The sequence below is a fragment of the Mustela erminea genome, chromosome 1 (genome assembly GCF_009829155.1).
Source record: "Mustela erminea isolate mMusErm1 chromosome 1, mMusErm1.Pri, whole genome shotgun sequence".
NCBI lineage: Eukaryota > Metazoa > Chordata > Mammalia > Carnivora > Mustelidae > Mustela > Mustela erminea.
This window is the reverse complement of record NC_045614.1, coordinates 56,064,101-56,080,544: the sequence shown is the minus strand read 5'-3', so window position 1 is coordinate 56,080,544 and position 16,444 is coordinate 56,064,101. Positions and strand designations below refer to the sequence as shown.

The 16,444-nt window shown below is 45.9% G+C and overlaps 1 protein-coding gene across 1 annotated transcript; it reads right to left on the bottom strand.

Moving 5' to 3' along the window:
- Positions 1 to 3,784: 3,784 nt before the first annotated feature.
- CHCHD4 (coiled-coil-helix-coiled-coil-helix domain containing 4) lies at positions 3,785 to 16,421 on the bottom strand. Its single transcript, XM_032326229.1, has 3 exons — positions 16,097 to 16,421; positions 10,483 to 10,581; positions 3,785 to 4,558 (listed from the first exon to the last, which is right to left on the bottom strand). Exons 1-3 carry the CDS (start codon positions 16,404 to 16,406, stop codon positions 4,257 to 4,259), a joined length of 711 nt encoding a protein of 236 aa, XP_032182120.1. The 5' UTR covers positions 16,407 to 16,421; the 3' UTR covers positions 3,785 to 4,256.
- Positions 16,422 to 16,444: the final 23 nt, after the last annotated feature.

The window sequence follows — 16,444 nt, the reverse complement described above, 5'->3', positions numbered from 1 at the left end:
ATGACTGTGAGATCATGATCTGAGCCAAAATCAACTGAATGAGCCACCCAGGCATCCCGATCTGTTTTCTATTATTACTGTTTGCACTTTGTAGAATTTTTATAGAAATGAAAGCACACAGAATGTACTTTTTATCTGGCTTCCTTAATTAAGATTCATCCATGTTGTAACAACATTTCAGTTTTTATTGCTGAGTATTCCGTTGTATGAATATACCATAATTTGTTTAATCACTCACCTGTTAATGGGCTTTTTAGTAGTTTCCAGGTTTTTGTTACTACAAACAAAGCTAGTATGAACACTCATGCACAAGTTTTGTATGGACATGTGCACATTTCTCTTGGATAAATAGGTAGGTGTGAAATGCCTGGGTCATATGGTGGGTGTGTGTTTAAACTTTCTAAAAACTGTCAAACTTTTTTCCAAAATGGTTGTACCATTTTGTACTTGATTCCCTTCTCCCTGTAACTGGGATTTCAATTTTTAAAAAACCGAGGTAAAATTCACATAACATACAATTGTGTTAAAGTGTACAACTTGGTGTTTAGTGCATTCACAATGTTGTGTGACTTCTCTCTAGTTTCAAAGCTTTTTCATCACCCCTAAATATCCCATACCCATTAAGTAATCACTTCCAATTCTTCCCTACTCCCTGGCAACCATTAATCTGCTTTCTGTTGCTTTGGAGTTGGCTAATTCTAGAAATTTCATAAAAATGGACTCACACAGGGGCGCCTCGGTGGCTCAGTGGGTTAGGGCCTCTGCCTTCGGCTCAGTTCGTGATCCCGGGGTCCTGGGATCGAGTGCCGCATCTGCCTCTCTGCTCAGAAGGGAGCCTGCTTCCTCCTCTCTCTCTGCCTGCATCTCTGCCTACTTGTGATCTTTGTCTAAAAATAAATAAACAAATAAATAAATAAATAATCTTTTTAAATAAATAAACAAATGGACTCACACAATTTGTGACCTTTTGCGTCTGGCTTCTTTCACTGGGCATGTTGTTGAAGCTTATCCAACTTGTATTATCAGTACTGCATTCCTTCTTCTGGCTGAATATAGTCCACTGTATGTATGTATATGTGTATGTATATGTATATGTATGTATCACATTTTGCTTATCCATTTATCTATTGATGAGTATTTAGGTGGTTTCCACCTTTTGGTTATAGTAAAGAGTGCTGCTATGAACATTAATAAGTGACTTAATACCCATTTTCAATTTGGAGGAAATATACCTAAGGAAATTGTGGGATAATATGCTAACTTGGTGTTATGCTAACTTGCTAATTTTTGAAGAAACTCCAAGGTTCCTATGTTTCTATATGCTTACTAACAGTTATTTTCCTGTTTGTTTGTTTTTCTTAAATAATAGCCACCCTAATGGGTGCAAGGTGGTTATCTCATTGTGGTTTTGATTTGCACTTTCCTAATGACAAATGATGTTGAGCACCTTTTCATGTTGGCCATTTGCATATCTTTAGAGAAATATCTATAGGGCCATTATTTTGGACAGCAATAATTTGGCTATGAGCCTCCACTGACTTGAGGTAATAAGGAGCGCTTAAACATTCTTGCTTAGCATATGCTTTTTAACTTTCTATTATGGAAAATTTCAAAGATATGAAATTAGTTATTCAATTAATAGTTCATAGATATCCCTTGTAGTATTAGCCCTGACAATATTGGGTTTTCTTTCCTTATTTGATTGCCTAGCCGTTCACTTCAAAGATGGCCATCTCTAATAAACACATTGCCAGCTATACCCTAAGATGCCAGCATTTACTCCCCTATGGCCCAGGCTTCTTGGTTTTAGGGATCCTAGTTGGTTTCTGTAACTGTCTACTTAAGCCATTTGTTTTTTTCTCTTCCAGCAGTTTAAATTCCCACTCTTACGTGTTTTTTTTTTTTAAATTTATTTATTTATTTATTTATTTATTTCCAGCATAACAGTATTCATTATTTTTGCACTCTTACGTTTTAAATTCACCAATAAAGTGTGAGTTCATGAAACCCTAGGCCCCACCCTCAACCCCAATAAAAGCATAACCCCGGGCCCGCTCATTCACTCTTTCTCCTCCTCCCCAACCTTCCCCCCAATCTCACTGCGTGGCACACATAACTTCAGGTCCTGTAAGTAATAAACTTTTTTTTCAGTTTCTTGATGTTGACTGCTGCAAGGGATCTTGTAAACATTTACTAAGAACCATAAGGGCTAGTCCAGTCATAATACTGGTTAATGATAGGCTGTACCCAGCACCAAACAGTCCTACGGTCTTCTTAATACCTGATTTTGACAAACTATGTGCTTTCTTTCTCCCTTTGTTTAATTAGAGGAAAAAGCCTGTCTACTTACATCACACTAACAAGTGATTTCTGCAAGTACTATTTTGGGCCTATAGCAGACCTATAAAGTTATGTGTAAAATTATCTAATGCATGTGATTTTTCTTTGGTTCTTCCAGGAGAATGAGAAGGCTTTTATATTTATATAAGAGCTATTTTCTAATAGTTTGGGCTACTAAAATGTTACTATTATAATAATATTTATGGGTTACCAAAATGTTGTTAAAATCTATATAGTCATAGAACTTACTGAGAAAAAAAATGAGAGCATACAACACACCAGCCTGCATCACAAAATAACAAAACACAGATCGAAAACACTGTGTGTAGGTAGCTGGTGCAAATAAATCACTGGGATTCTGGGTCACAGCTTCACCTTGCTCTCACTTGTTCTCACAGAAGCCACTCACCATGTTATCAGCTGCCCTAAGCAGAGGCCTACGTGACCAAGAACTGAGGGAGGATGCTGGCAGACAGGCAGTGAGGAACTGAGACCCTCAGCCCCACCACCCCAAAGGAACAGATTTTTGCCCCCAACTACCTGAGTGACTTTGGAAGGCCTGTCAAGCTTTGAGATGTTCACAACCCTGGCTGACACAGGGTGTCAGATGATCACAGCCTTTTGAGACTCTGAGCCATGGACCCAGGTAAGCTGTGCCCAGACCCCTGACCATCAGAAGCTATGAGATAATAAATGTTTGTTTCAAACTTCTAAGTTTTAAGGTTAATTTTTTACATGGCAATAGATAACTAATACACCAGGAACAAACGAGGTAGTACTATATCCTGGCCTGGAATTTGTCCTAAAGTTGCCTTGGGCTAGTTACTTAACCTGTGAAGGCGGCAGTTCCTTATCTTCAAGATGGGCAGAGCCTTCCCTGCCTCACAAATTAACTGTGGTATCTGCATGGAAGATCTACTCATTGACAAAAACAACAGGCTTGCTAGGAATTCAACAGAAAACTTGAACAGATTCAAACCTGCTTACCAATATCTTCAAGGAAGAATTTCAGGGAATTTTTCATATTTCTATTTCCTTATACCAAAAATATTTATAATTAGTAAAATCAAAGGACACACTCAACATCAGGTAAAAATCACGTTTTCCTTTAATTGCCTACTTAATTCACACCGTTTCGTCTCTTGGTTGCTACTTTGGTAACAATTAAGTCCCCACCTCAAGAACATTGCATTCTGAACGGGCTGACACAGAGCCAGTATGAACACAGGCCCCAAACCAGGGCTTTTGGAATAACTAGAACAGCAGAACCAGCCTTTCTCTTCACTCAGAAAGGGATATTGAATCAGAGGGTCTAAAGCTCCAATTTCCAAACACAGAAAACCTGGAGCTCAACGTAAAAATGGAAACCAAAATGCATCAGAAATGAAATATTGCACCTCCTCATATACTCAAGGTCAAGATGGCTCGTGAGAAGTATGTTATCTGATCAGTTGACTTGTTGTGTTAGGAATGGCCCCACTCCAGCAACTCTAAAGGAAGCTGTTTTTGTTTCTATTTCATTTCCCAGAGGGGTATAAAAATCTACTAAAAGGGATATAATCAATCAGAATAAATCAGCTCACTCACAAGACACTCCCAGATAATGATTTTTGGTTGCTGAACACAGTCAGCACATTATTTCAAAGTGGCAAAATTCAGGATAATTTGAAAAGAGAATTCAAAAATGACAGCTACATTGGCTGATAGGTTTATGTGAGACACACATACATTTTTTTCCAGTGTATATGTCAAAGGACCAAGATCCCTGATCATCAAAATAAGTTATTTTGTACATTATAGTGCACAGAACAACAGAGGGAAAGACACTTTCTCGGAGAATGACCAAAAGGCATTTTGCAAAAGGTTCGTATCACTCTGAAGCATAAGGACTGGAGCCCAGTGCCTTGTGGCCTTCATTAGCTTGACCCCTCTTCTTCTTTGGTTGCAGTGGCCTCAGTGGCAGCTGTCTCTTCTAAACGTTCTGCTGGCTTCTTCTCTTCCTCTTCCTCCTCGTCCTCCTGGGGATAGAGGTCGGGATATTTCTGCATGCATTCCTGCATGGCCCGGAACTGGTCTACACAGTCTGACCCCTTGATATCCTGTGTGCTATAGTGGAAGCAGGAAAAGGCTGACTTGAACTGTTCCCCGCAGGGGCCACTGGCCATTCCCCCAAGGCACGGGCAGTTCCAGTTAATGTCTCCATTTGGCAGGATCAATCCTAGAATGGGAAAATGTGAGACAGGCTCTCGAAGGTTTCTGAAAAAGCAAAACCAAGTCCAGTCCTCAAAAGATACTTGGGAAGTACAGAACAGCAGGAAATACTGACTGTAGGCCCTTGCCTGTGGACCTACCTCTATATTTGGATTAGGCTCAAATGCCTGTGCAAATGCAGCATTCTTTGGCTTGGCTGGAGAGAAGCCACCAATGGCAACTTTCTCCATGCACTACCCTGATCTATATTTTCAGCCGCCTCCCAGTGCAATGGCTCTGGCTGTGCTAAACATTGTAAAGCACTTAATCTGAAGAAGAAACCACCGCTGGGTTGGTGAGCAAGAAGCTTTAAGGAGCTGAAGTACTGACCTCCTTCTTTCACCCTCTGCTCAGCTCCTGCTCAAATGATCAGAACCAGAACACCCCTGCCTCCAAAAAAGACACCTTGCCCCCTCAAGCCCCTCTGGCTCTGCAGATGCTCTCAGAAGCTCAGTGTGAGGACTGGTCAAGAGGAAGCTGAGCCTTCTGCACTGGCAGGGAGCTACCCAAGGCATGCTGTACGAGGAAAAAGCTAATGGCACACCAGATGGTGTATTCTAGTTTTATAACAATGAAAAACCTAGAAGGATGTTAACCATACTGACCAACTGTTAAATAGCACGTGTGCTTCAGGGAAAGGGGGCCACTACAGACTGAATTCAGTTGCAATATTCTACAGGGCCCCTTACTTTTGAAATTTACACTTTCTTTGAACCTTACTCACATCTAAATAGTATTTCCTGGTTTTCTAAAAAGCTTTCAAGATGACGGCTTCATTTCCAGCTTTGTAACAGACAGGGAAATAGGATTCATATGAAAGTTTCTTAACATGAGTTTTTTACAGGATTGCGAGCACTCTGTAAGATTCTAAGATGCCCAGTGAAGTGACAAAATTTTTCGCTCTAACCAAATACCCAGGCGTGGTCCTCTGAGTTAGTGTCCAAAGTCCTAGGCCTAGGCTGAGCCCCACCTCTTTGTTCTAGCTCAGGAAACTTCAATGACCAACAGATCTGCTGCTGCAGTTGCTTACTGGTAAACTGGGCTACCAGTGGAGATGTCAGTGGTTACCGCAACCCCAGCAGGCAGGTCACCACTAGACCATCACTAGCTGCAGGGCATGCTCTCAAGTACCGAACTATATGTAGCAAAACACATACTCCTTCTGACAACCTTCTTCAGCATGTACTACAAATCCCAGTTCGCACAGGAGATTTTGTGGTTCAGTGGGGTCTAAATCAGGACTACAGCCAGGGCCCAAAGGATTCCCAGAGCCCAAGCTGTCTCCCTCACATTGTACCACCTCTCCCTATGCAGGCCAACAGGTGCCAGAAACCTACGGGTTCCCCTCAGAGATACTGTGGGTTAGCCTCCAGACACAATAAAGCTAGTAGCACATAAAGCATATCACATTATGTTCTTGGTTTCCCGGCGCATATGAAAGCTGTGTTTGCACCCCCCTGTATTCAGGGCATAATAGCATTATGTATAAAAAACAATGTATATACATTAATTGAAAATACTTTATTGCTAAAGAATGTTAACCATCATCTGAGCTTTCAGAGAGTTGTAAATTTTTGCTGGTGGAGGGCCTTGCCATGATGTTGATGGCTGCTGACTGATTTGGGTTGTGGTTCTGGCAATTCTTAAGGTAAGACAACAATGAAATTTGCCGCATCAACGGCCTCTTCCTTTCACAAAGAATTTCTCTGTAGCATGTGATGCTGTTTGATAGCATTTTACCGGAACAGAGCTTCTTTCAAATTGAAATCAATCCTCTCAAACCCTGCTGTGGTTTTATGCCCTATTCTAAATCTTTTGTTGTCATTTCAATGATCATAGCATCTCTACTAGGCATAGATTACTTCTCAAGAAACCACTTTCTTTGCTTAGCAATCAAAAATAACCTCTGATCCGATAAAGCTTCTTTTTTTTTTAATTGAAGTGTAATTAACTTACAGTACTATATTAATTTCATGTGTATGATATATAATTCTATACCCTTCTCGGTGCTCATCAAGATAACTGTACTCTTAATCCCCCTCCCAGTTCACTCCCCCAATCCTGCAACCATCAGTGAAAGCTTGATCATGATATCAAAGCAGTTCAGTCACGCCCTCAGGCTCCACGTTTTGTTTTGTTTTTTTTTAAGATTTTATTTATCTGACAGAGAGAGAGAGATCACAAGTAGGCAGAGAGAGAGGGGGAAGCAGGCTTCCTGCTGAGCAGAGAGCCCAATACAGTGTCCAATCCCAGGGTCATGAGATCATGACCTGAGCTGAAGGCAGAGGCTTGACCTACTGAGCCACCCAGGTGCCCCTTCAGTCTCCACTTCTAATCCTAGTTCTCTTGCTATTTCCACCACATCTGCAGTTACTTCCCTCCCTGAAGTCCTGAACCCCTTAAAGTCCTCCACAAGGCTTGTAATCTGCTTCTTCCAAATTCCTCTTCATGGTGATATTTTGACCTCTTCCCATGAGTCACACATGTTCTTTATGACATCTAGAACGGTAAATCCTTTCCCGAAGGTTTTCATTGACTTTGCCCAGATCCAACAGAGGAATCACTGTCTAACAACAGCTATAGCCTTACAAAATATACTTCTTAAATAGTAAGACTTGAAATCAAAGTGACTCCTTGATCTATGGAATGCAGAATGGATGTTGTGGTAGCAGGCATGAAAAGAACAATCTTGTACATCTCCACCAATGCTCTTGGAGGACCAGGTGCACTGTCAATGAGCAGTAGTATTTTGAAAGGAAACTTTCTTTTCTGAGCAGTAGGTCTCAACAGTGGGTTTAAAATATTCAGTAAACTACACTGTAAACAGATGTGCTATTATCCAGGCCCATCCTCAAGGCCCTAAGGATTTTTGGAATGGTAAGTGAGCACTGGCTTCAACTTTTAAGTCACCAGTGGGATTAGCCTCTAACAAGAGAGTCAGTCTGCCCTTTGAAGCTCTGAAGCCAGGCACTGACTTCTCTCTGGCTATGAAAGTCCTCATTGGCATCTTCTTCCACTACAAGGCTGTTTCATCTGCACTGGAAATCTGTCGTTTAGGGCGGCCACCTTCATTCGTGATCTCAGTGAGATCTGGGCAACGCGCTGCAGCTTCTGCACCAACACTGGCTGCTTCACTTGCTCTTTTCTGTCACGGAGACGGCTTCTCTCCTTCACCCTCGTGAACCACCTCTGCAGCTTCACACTTCTCTTCTGCAGCTTCCGCACCTCGCTCAGCCTTCACAGAATGGCGGGGAGAGGGCCTTGCTCTCCATGAGGCTCTGGCTAAGGGGATGCTGTGGCTGGTGTTATCTTCTCTCCAGACCACTGAGACCTTCTCCATATCAGTGATGAGGTTGTCGGCTTCCTTACCATTTGTATTCACTGGAGGAGCACTTTTCATTTCCTTTGAGAACTTTTCCTTTGCCTTCACAACTTGGCTAACTGTTCAGTGCAACAGGCCTAGCCTTCTGCCCATCTTGGCTCCTGACAGGCCTTCTTCACTGAGCTCAATGACTTCTAACTTTTGGTGAGATGGGAGAGACTGCAAACTCCCCCTTTCACCTGAACACTTAGAGGCCACAGCCAGGCTGTTAACTGGCCTAATCTCGGTATTGTCGTGTCAGGGAACGGGGAGACCCGAGGAGAGGGAGAGAGACAAGGAAGAGCCAGTCTTGGAGCAGTCAGAACTCACACAATATTTACTGATTAAATTTCCTGGCTTATGGCACCCAAAAGAGTTATAAGTAACAGCAAAGATCACCAATCACAGATCACCATAAAATTTATAATAATAACAAAGTTGGAAATACTGCAAGAATTACCAAAATGTGACAGAGACATGAAGTGAACAAATGCTGTTGAAAAAAATGGCACCAACAGGGCTTCGAGCATGGTCCTAACAAACCTTCAATTTGTAAAAAGCACGGTATCTGCAAAAGTGATAAAACAAGGCCTATATACAAACACTGCCCTCGGAAGGCTCAAGACCTGGAAACCTGCACAGCCAATTTCCAAATGAAATACTAACTTTTTAAAGTAACAGCCCAGGTCTGCAGGAGTCTATGCTTCGTCATTTCTCAGGGGAAGGCAAGCTAGAATGAGGTCGCTTCTCCCAGAGGGCGCTTAGGCAGCCAATCTGCATTTCAAGGACAAAATGTAAAAATACACAGACATCAAGATGTCAAATTAAGCCCAGATGCTGCAGGTTTGGAACATACAATCAAAAGCCTACAGTTCTAGTCCCTGCCACTAACTTCCTTGACCAGTCCCCACTTCCTCCTGGGCCCTCAGTTTTCCCCCAGACCAGGAGATCTTTAAGGCCCTCCTCTAGCCTTTTTGAGTGTGTGCAAATTCCTTCTTGCCGCCTTTCTCGTGGCACTCTAACAGCACGAAGTGCTATCTTAGCCACAGAGCTGGGTGCTTGGATGCAGGCGGCCGGCAGGAACCGGGGGCCTACTTAGTCTGCTGAGTGGTTCTGCCACTGATGGCTCAAACCCAGGTCCCAGAGCTCTCTGGTGTATAAGTTTTTTGGTTAAATCATTCATTAGAAGGGGCTGCAAAGGCATATACCTCTACGGTCCAAGCAGATTGATTATAAATGACAGAATGAGTAGCACAGAAAACAGCAGGGATGGTAAGTCCTGGCAGGAATGGAAGGGGAATGCACAGGCTCAGCAGAGACATAGCCAATTTTTAAAATGCCATGAGGCAAACAAAACATGGCGTGATTGGTTCTGTAGGCCCCACAAAATGTGCTTAACTAATACAGACCTCAAGAAAGGCAGAGCACTGGAACTGACAGGCGACTTATTTCCAGAGCACTGGAACTAACAGACCGAGTGCTGATTGAAGGTCACTTCCATAGCTGCCTTTCTTTTAAAACACCTTTGCCTCCCACCATTCCCAAAGGGGTGCTCAACATGCCGCCTTGGCTCGACTACTCTCAACCCCAAGAGCAGTAAGTCATTCTCCCTGAAAACATATGCTTCAATTAGCGTCTGAAAAATTCCAGTTGGGAGCCTATACCCCATGGGCTGCTGCTGCTACAAGCTCTCTCGACCACAGTTACCACCAGGCAGCACTGGAAGGGTCACTAATTATCATCACAGGTGTCAGAAATGGCTTTAGATTGGTCAACTGAGTACTGTTTATGATACAGACTGTATATAAACCCTGCACACACACACACTGGTCAGCCTTACGCACACGGGGGAAGTTCCAGTGAGCCCAGTGGTCTAAAGCATTCAGAATGGCATCCTAAGCCCAAAAGACTACTTACCATTACTAAGTTGTACGCAAAAGGTCCATCTAGGTGAGCTGGATCCTGCCACTGGAAAACTGTCCCTCAGTCCTGAATGAGCTTTTGTGCAGGGTCCTTGCTGGAGCCCCAGTGAAAAGACAGCTGACCTCACCACCTCATAGAACATGGGGTAGGGCTCTTCCGGGCCTGCTTGCTAACGGTCTGTAGATGTGGCAGAATCCCGTCTGGCAGCTTGACTGAGCAGGAGGATCCCTATCCCCTTAAAGTGCCTGCCAGACCAGATTCCATGACCACCCCCACAACCCCTGCCTAAACCTTCATGGTCAGGAAGCAGCCAACCAGCTTCAGCTGTGTAAAACCTCAAAAGAGAAAGAGGCAGAAGACCTCAGTTCAGAAGAAACTTAGGTTCTGGCCTAAAAGCCAGGGAGTGCAAAAGCATGAGGGCTGGAAAGCACTCAGCCAGCCCCTGATACCTGGGAAAGCTGGCTAAGCTCCTCGTTCTTGGGAGATAGTCCATGGCTAGGAAGGACACCTGAAAAACCTGACCTTGGCCAGAATAAAATGGGAAAACAATTCTGGACATTTTCCCCCAGGAAGGGTCCGTGGGTCCCCAGCAGGCCCGTGTCGCTCACCATGCTCCTCATACGGATCACTGGGATCATCGGCCACCAGCTCTGCGTTGCTTGGAGTTTCATGGTCCTCTTTGGTCACAAAGATGATTCGATCCTTCCCTAGTGTTTGGAGAACAGAGAAAGATACATTTTGCTCAAGAGCAGCCAAACAGCCCCAAACCCAAAAGCAGCACAAAAACCAAGTTTTAAGACTGTCCTATGCCAAACCCCCAAGTGAGGTGACCATCAGACTGTCCTTCCTGGGCTGCATCACTGAGTCTGTGTGATGGTCTAGCAGCCACTTCTACGGAGTGCTGCAACTGGAACAAAAACTTGACCAAGGTCATGGGTGAGGGAGAAGATGCCATATGCACCCTCCAAGTAGGAGCCAACATGCCCAATCCAATGAAATGCAGCTGCTTCAATCCCCAGATGTGCTGATGGCAGAGAGATGCAACAACTTCTTTCTTCCTCCCATCAAGAAAGGGCCAGTCCCGTCTCAGAATTCCTATGGCGCTTGGACTATCGACTGGCTGGAAATGTCAAGGCAGGCCCCTCTGCCATCTGCCACCCTCCCAGCTCTCTCCCCTGCACCTTCCAGCCATCGACACTCTCTCACCATCCTAAAACCTGTGCACACCAGCTCACCACACAGCAGGTGTCTGTCTGATATTCCTGTTGTGGTCGGAAGCACTTTGTCTTCGGCACCCTACATACTGCATGTCATCGGTTTCCCCTGCAGTCCCTGGATGGCAGACTGAGGCCAGCCCCTCTCTGGGTCTTGTGTGTCAGCTAGCTCCTGCCATCCCATCACTACCCTGACAGGAGCCAGCAGGGCCCCATACTAAAGTGGTGAGCCTAAGGCTCTGGAAAGTGACGAACCTGAGCTCACACTGGGCTGGAACGTAAACCCAGCTCCATGTGTCTCCAAAGGCCATGCTGTGGAGATCCTTGACTCAGACCCACACTGCCCCTACCACCCCCAAGACACACAAGAATAAAAGCAATAGCTAACACAGCGTACTTAGCATGACTCAGACACTTCCTGAGAGCTTCGTGTGCTTGGAGCAGGAATGAATGTTTTATACAATAAGCCCCAAGACGCTGAGAATCAAGAGAATGTTTGCTGAATGAATGAATAGGAGCTTTCTTCTAGCTACTGGGTACCCACCTGGTGAAGGGCAAGGACATATGCAACAACCCTACTGACCACCCATTCTCACCCAGGAGATGTGGGACAATGGGACCTCATCTGGAAGGAGATGGGACGTGCCTGGCATTTAAGAAGACTTCTCCAGGTCCCATCCAGACTGGCCCTTGGACAAGGCCCTCATCAGTGGCATAGAGTGAGTTAGCTACAATGGGGACAGAGGCTAGGCCTGCGGAAGTGTGGCTCTTTGGGAGCTGCTAGCAATTTCTATGATTATTTCAGTTGTTTTACCTTTATATTTAGGGAAGTTCAGTCACAGGCTTGTTAAGAGAAAACAAGGGAAAACGGTTGGCCCCCACCAAGCCTGGAGTACTTATGGAACAGGCTTGAGGCAAGTACAGGGCTAAAAGCAGAGCAATATCTCCAGAGAAGACAGTTCTGGGGACAGAGGGAAGGCACCCTTCTCATGCCTCCACAGGGTCTCCCACATGGGGTAACAAACAGTAAGGACAGCTGACCACTGGCATGCTTGGGGACAGGCCTCCAGCCCACCTGCAGTTCTGCCATCCTGTGACTAACTAGGTCTCCCTCCATGCGCCAAACTGCAGTCCTGTCCCTGACTGTGAACTCCAAGGCTGGGTTCCTCAATTCCTCTATCTGGCCAAGGCCACTCAGCTGGTTAAGTGTCCAAGAAGAACTAGGGCCCATCTGCCTGCTGTTCGTGCCAAAGCACAATGCAGCCCCTCTGGGTCTTTGACTGAGGTTTGGTGTCCTCATCAGCACCGGTGTTCTGTCATTACCTGAGCAAAAATAGCTTCATCCGGACCATTCTTCGGATTTGCCTTGAGCGCAAAGTCCTGCATCTTGCTGCTCTTTGCCTCTTTCACCCGTTTTTTTAATTTACTGGATGTTTACCTACACATTCTAAATTAAGCTGAAGTTTATCGATACCTTTAGTTGATAATGGTGGCTTCACCTAAGTCTTAGAGGCTTCACAGACTGTGCGGGGAATGGTCCTGCTGAGCTGTCTGGCAGAGAAAGTAAGGATTCCAAGCCTCCCTGAGTGACACTTTTCCTACCCTGGATGGGTGTCTTGGTCCATGCAGGCTACTATAACAAAATACCACCACCAGGGTAGTTCCTAAACAACAGAAAGTTATTGCTTACAATTCTGGAGGCTGCCAAGTCTAAGATCGAGAACCCAGCATGGTCACCTTCTGGTGAGGGCCCCTTCCTACGTCACAGCAGCCGCCTTCCCTTGCGTCCTCACAGGGTGGAAGGGGCTGGAGATCTCTCCAGAGCTTCTTTTCTAAGGGCATTCATCCCATACATGAAAGCTCCACCCTCATTCCCTAAGCACCTCCCAAAAGCCCCTTCTACTAATACTACCACCCTTGGAGGTTTGGATTTCAACCTATGAAGCTGGAGGGACACATTCATTATCATCCAACTTGGGGGAGAGGATTCCCTGGGTGATCTGACTGGTTTCTAAGCAGGGATCTGTCTTTGCATCCCCAATCCTGGTATCCAGGTGGAGCTCCTTTTGTTTCATGGACAAGTAACAGTAAGGGCCAGAAATCATCTGTAGAAAGAACAGAAGCATAGCTCTGAGGCTGAGATGGAAGCCCAGCTTTGAGGGTCTGGCTCAGTGGTACTGATATCACAGAGTTTTAGACCTAGAGTTCAAATCTGAAAATAAGCACATAACAGCTGTGATCTCAGGCACCTTCTTGTGGCCTTAGGAAACAGGTCCCCCAGCAGCTCAGCATCTCTGAACCTAGTAAGGGTCAGGAATCAGGGGCCCCAGGGCCCACTCTGAAAGCAGGACTTAAGGGTGAACAGAAAGCCTGATTAAACAGTTGGATACCAAGACACCCCCAATTCAGTATTTTTACTCTCTGTACACCATCCTTAACTCCTTTCAACCTTCATCATCAAATCTGGTTGGCTCTACCTTCAAAAACAGCCAGAAAGATCTGCATCCCTCACTACCAAGACCCTATCTCCCACTACTTGCTCCATCCATTCCCACAACTCGTTGCTTTTACTGGACACACTGGGGGCACACCTACCTCTAGGCCTGAGCCCAGGCTGTCTTCACATCCAGGAGCACCCTCCAGATCCACAGTCATCCTCTCCCTGCCTTCATACTTCCTGCTCAGATGCCTCCTTCTCCAACCACTCTCCATCTCCCTTGGTCTGCCTTTTCTCCAAAGCACTTTTCCTCATCTAACATATTATTATATATTTGCTGACTCCCTGTTTCCCCCACTGAAAGATCAGCTCTTCTGGGGCAAGAATTTCTCTATACCATTCATTGCAGTATCGCCAGAGCCTAGAACAGTGTCCAGAACATGGTGGGTAATCAATATTTGTAGAACAAATGAAAGGAGAAAACAAAATGAAGACCTTAGCAGAGAACAGGGACACAGAATGGTTCTTACCATTAAGTAGACTACAAACAAAACAAAACAACTTTGGATACGTAGTCTCATTTCCCCCAGAAATGGGAATAGGAACACACAGAGCATCTTGACATGTCAAATTCTTCAGCAGATCCAACCCAGATGGAGCGCCCATCTCTTCCCCAATGCCACAAAGTAGACGATGGTACCTGCACTCACCAGCACCTGCTCAGGGGCTGGCATACCACAGGTGCTCAATAAATGTCTGCTGAGGAACCAGAGAAGGCAGACAGCCACAGAAAAGAGGAAACTAAAGAAAAGAATGGTGTGGCACCAATACATCCAAGTGTGGGTGGTCTAAGGCCAGGGAGCGAGGCTGAGTCTACGCCATGGAACACCTAGGATGCCAAAACGTTTAACCTGAAAGCTGGGTGGTGGGGGGGGCCGGAGGGGGGCCCTTGAAGTAAATTTGCTCAGGCAAGTGACTCATTCAGAATGAAGAGCCAGCCGTGGAAGAGCTGGGGAAATAGAGGTATCAGGCAAAGAAACAACTAAGACACCAGTGTAGCTTGGCACTGACAGGGTAGTTAGAAATCAGGCTGGAGCCAGATCACGCAGGGGCTTTCAATTCTCATCCCCAAACTAAGAGAGGGATCTTTGACCCAGGAAAAGATAAAGTTACATGTTTTGGGTGGCAGATGGAAACCACCTTTCCTTCCCAAATAACCTGAGACTCCTAGATATCCTAACAGGCAAGGGGAGGTATTATTCATCTGGCACAGCTTCATTATACCTAAAAAGCTCAAAATTATTTGAGTAATTAGAGACATCAGTGAGTATTATGGCTTTATGACCATAAACTAGAACCAAAGAAGCAGTTCTAGAAGCAGCATGAGGTACTGGGAAAAGGCTTGAAATTTTGGATTGAGCTATTCTCCTAATTGGGTATATGACCTCAGGTAGGTCTTTCACGTCTCTGGTCTTCAGATTCCCTGAATTAAACTGAGGGAATCAGACTGACTATTCCCTAAAGAATTTCTGGGTGAGTTCCAACTCTTTGTAGTTTTATATTCTCATGTGTCCACCATAACTGCCAGGCACAGAGAAGATGCCCCTGAGTACCTTGTTAAATGAATGAAGACCAACTTTTCATTGTACCATTGGAAACTGTGGCCTAGAAGGGTTAGGTGGCAGCTCAGGGCCAAAAAGCCAGTTAATGGCAGTGTGTGGGGAGGCCCTTGTTGTACTCCAGCCAAGAGACTCCTGGGTTCTTCAGTAGAGGTAAGAATAGATGAAGCAAAGAGAAAATAGGTGGAGATGGGCACTTCGTTGGAAAGGTGGGGGATTCCCAGAAGAGCGCTCCCTGGAATCCAGCGGGCCCCAGACTGAATGGTGCAGTTTCTGTGATCAGACTGATGAACCCCAGCTCCAGGATATTCGGGGTCAAGTGCCTTAGGCCAGCCACCTCTGTGTCTTAGGGTCCACTCTTTGATAAAATGCAGGTAAAAGAGCCTCACTTATAATTATTAAAATCGCCTCGAGATCAATGAGGTAAGCCATATAAAGACTCTTGAACAAGTGCCTGGTACGTAGTAGGGGCTCAATAAATGTCCACGTGGGTGACATTTTTACACTCCAGAACAGCCCCTAACCCCTGGGGCAACTTTTCAGGAGGGACAGTTAAAAAGCGAGTACAAATGCAAACGCGTGGTGGGTGGTAAGAGCGACAGTAAAAAGGAAAAAAATCCCAGTTACGAGCCAGAGGAAGCGTGCTCAGCACTTCCTGTGCCCCCCTGGCCTAGTTTACTAAATCTCCCACGTGCCGGTCCTTCTGAGGTCCGGGTTCCAGTCTCACAGTGACCTTGGACCAGCCTCGTCCGTCCCAGTCTCGGCTTCTCATCTGCAAAACGGACGTGGCGACCCTACTGCCCAGCCCTCCCAAGGGTCCCGAAGAAGGTACCCTGGGCCGCGCCTGCAGTGCCCCCGGGGCACCGGGGCCTAAGTGTCCCGGGGGTGGCAAAACCGCATGTCCCCTGCAGGCCCTCGTAGGCCGGTCTCCATGGCAGCCCGCCCTGCCTACCTTCCTGCCGGCAGTAGGCCATGGCTCCAGCCCCGGCACTCAGACCTCGCGGCGACACTGGTGGTGGCAGCACAGGCGGCGACGGGCTCACGCTGTGACCTCTTCTCGGGCAGGGCAGACGGCTCCGAGGCCCACGCGGAAACCCCCCTCCAGGACTGCCCGCCGCGCGCCTGCCTCTGCGACCTCCCAACCCCAGCCCGGTCCCAAACAGCCAGGAACTACGTTTCCCAGGAAGCCGAGCGCTTCTCTGTTTCTCTTCAAGGCCGGAGGAACTACATATCCCGGAATGACTTGCAATGCGCAGGCGCATCAATGAGGTACAACACGTGTTGTAACTCAGTGGTCAAA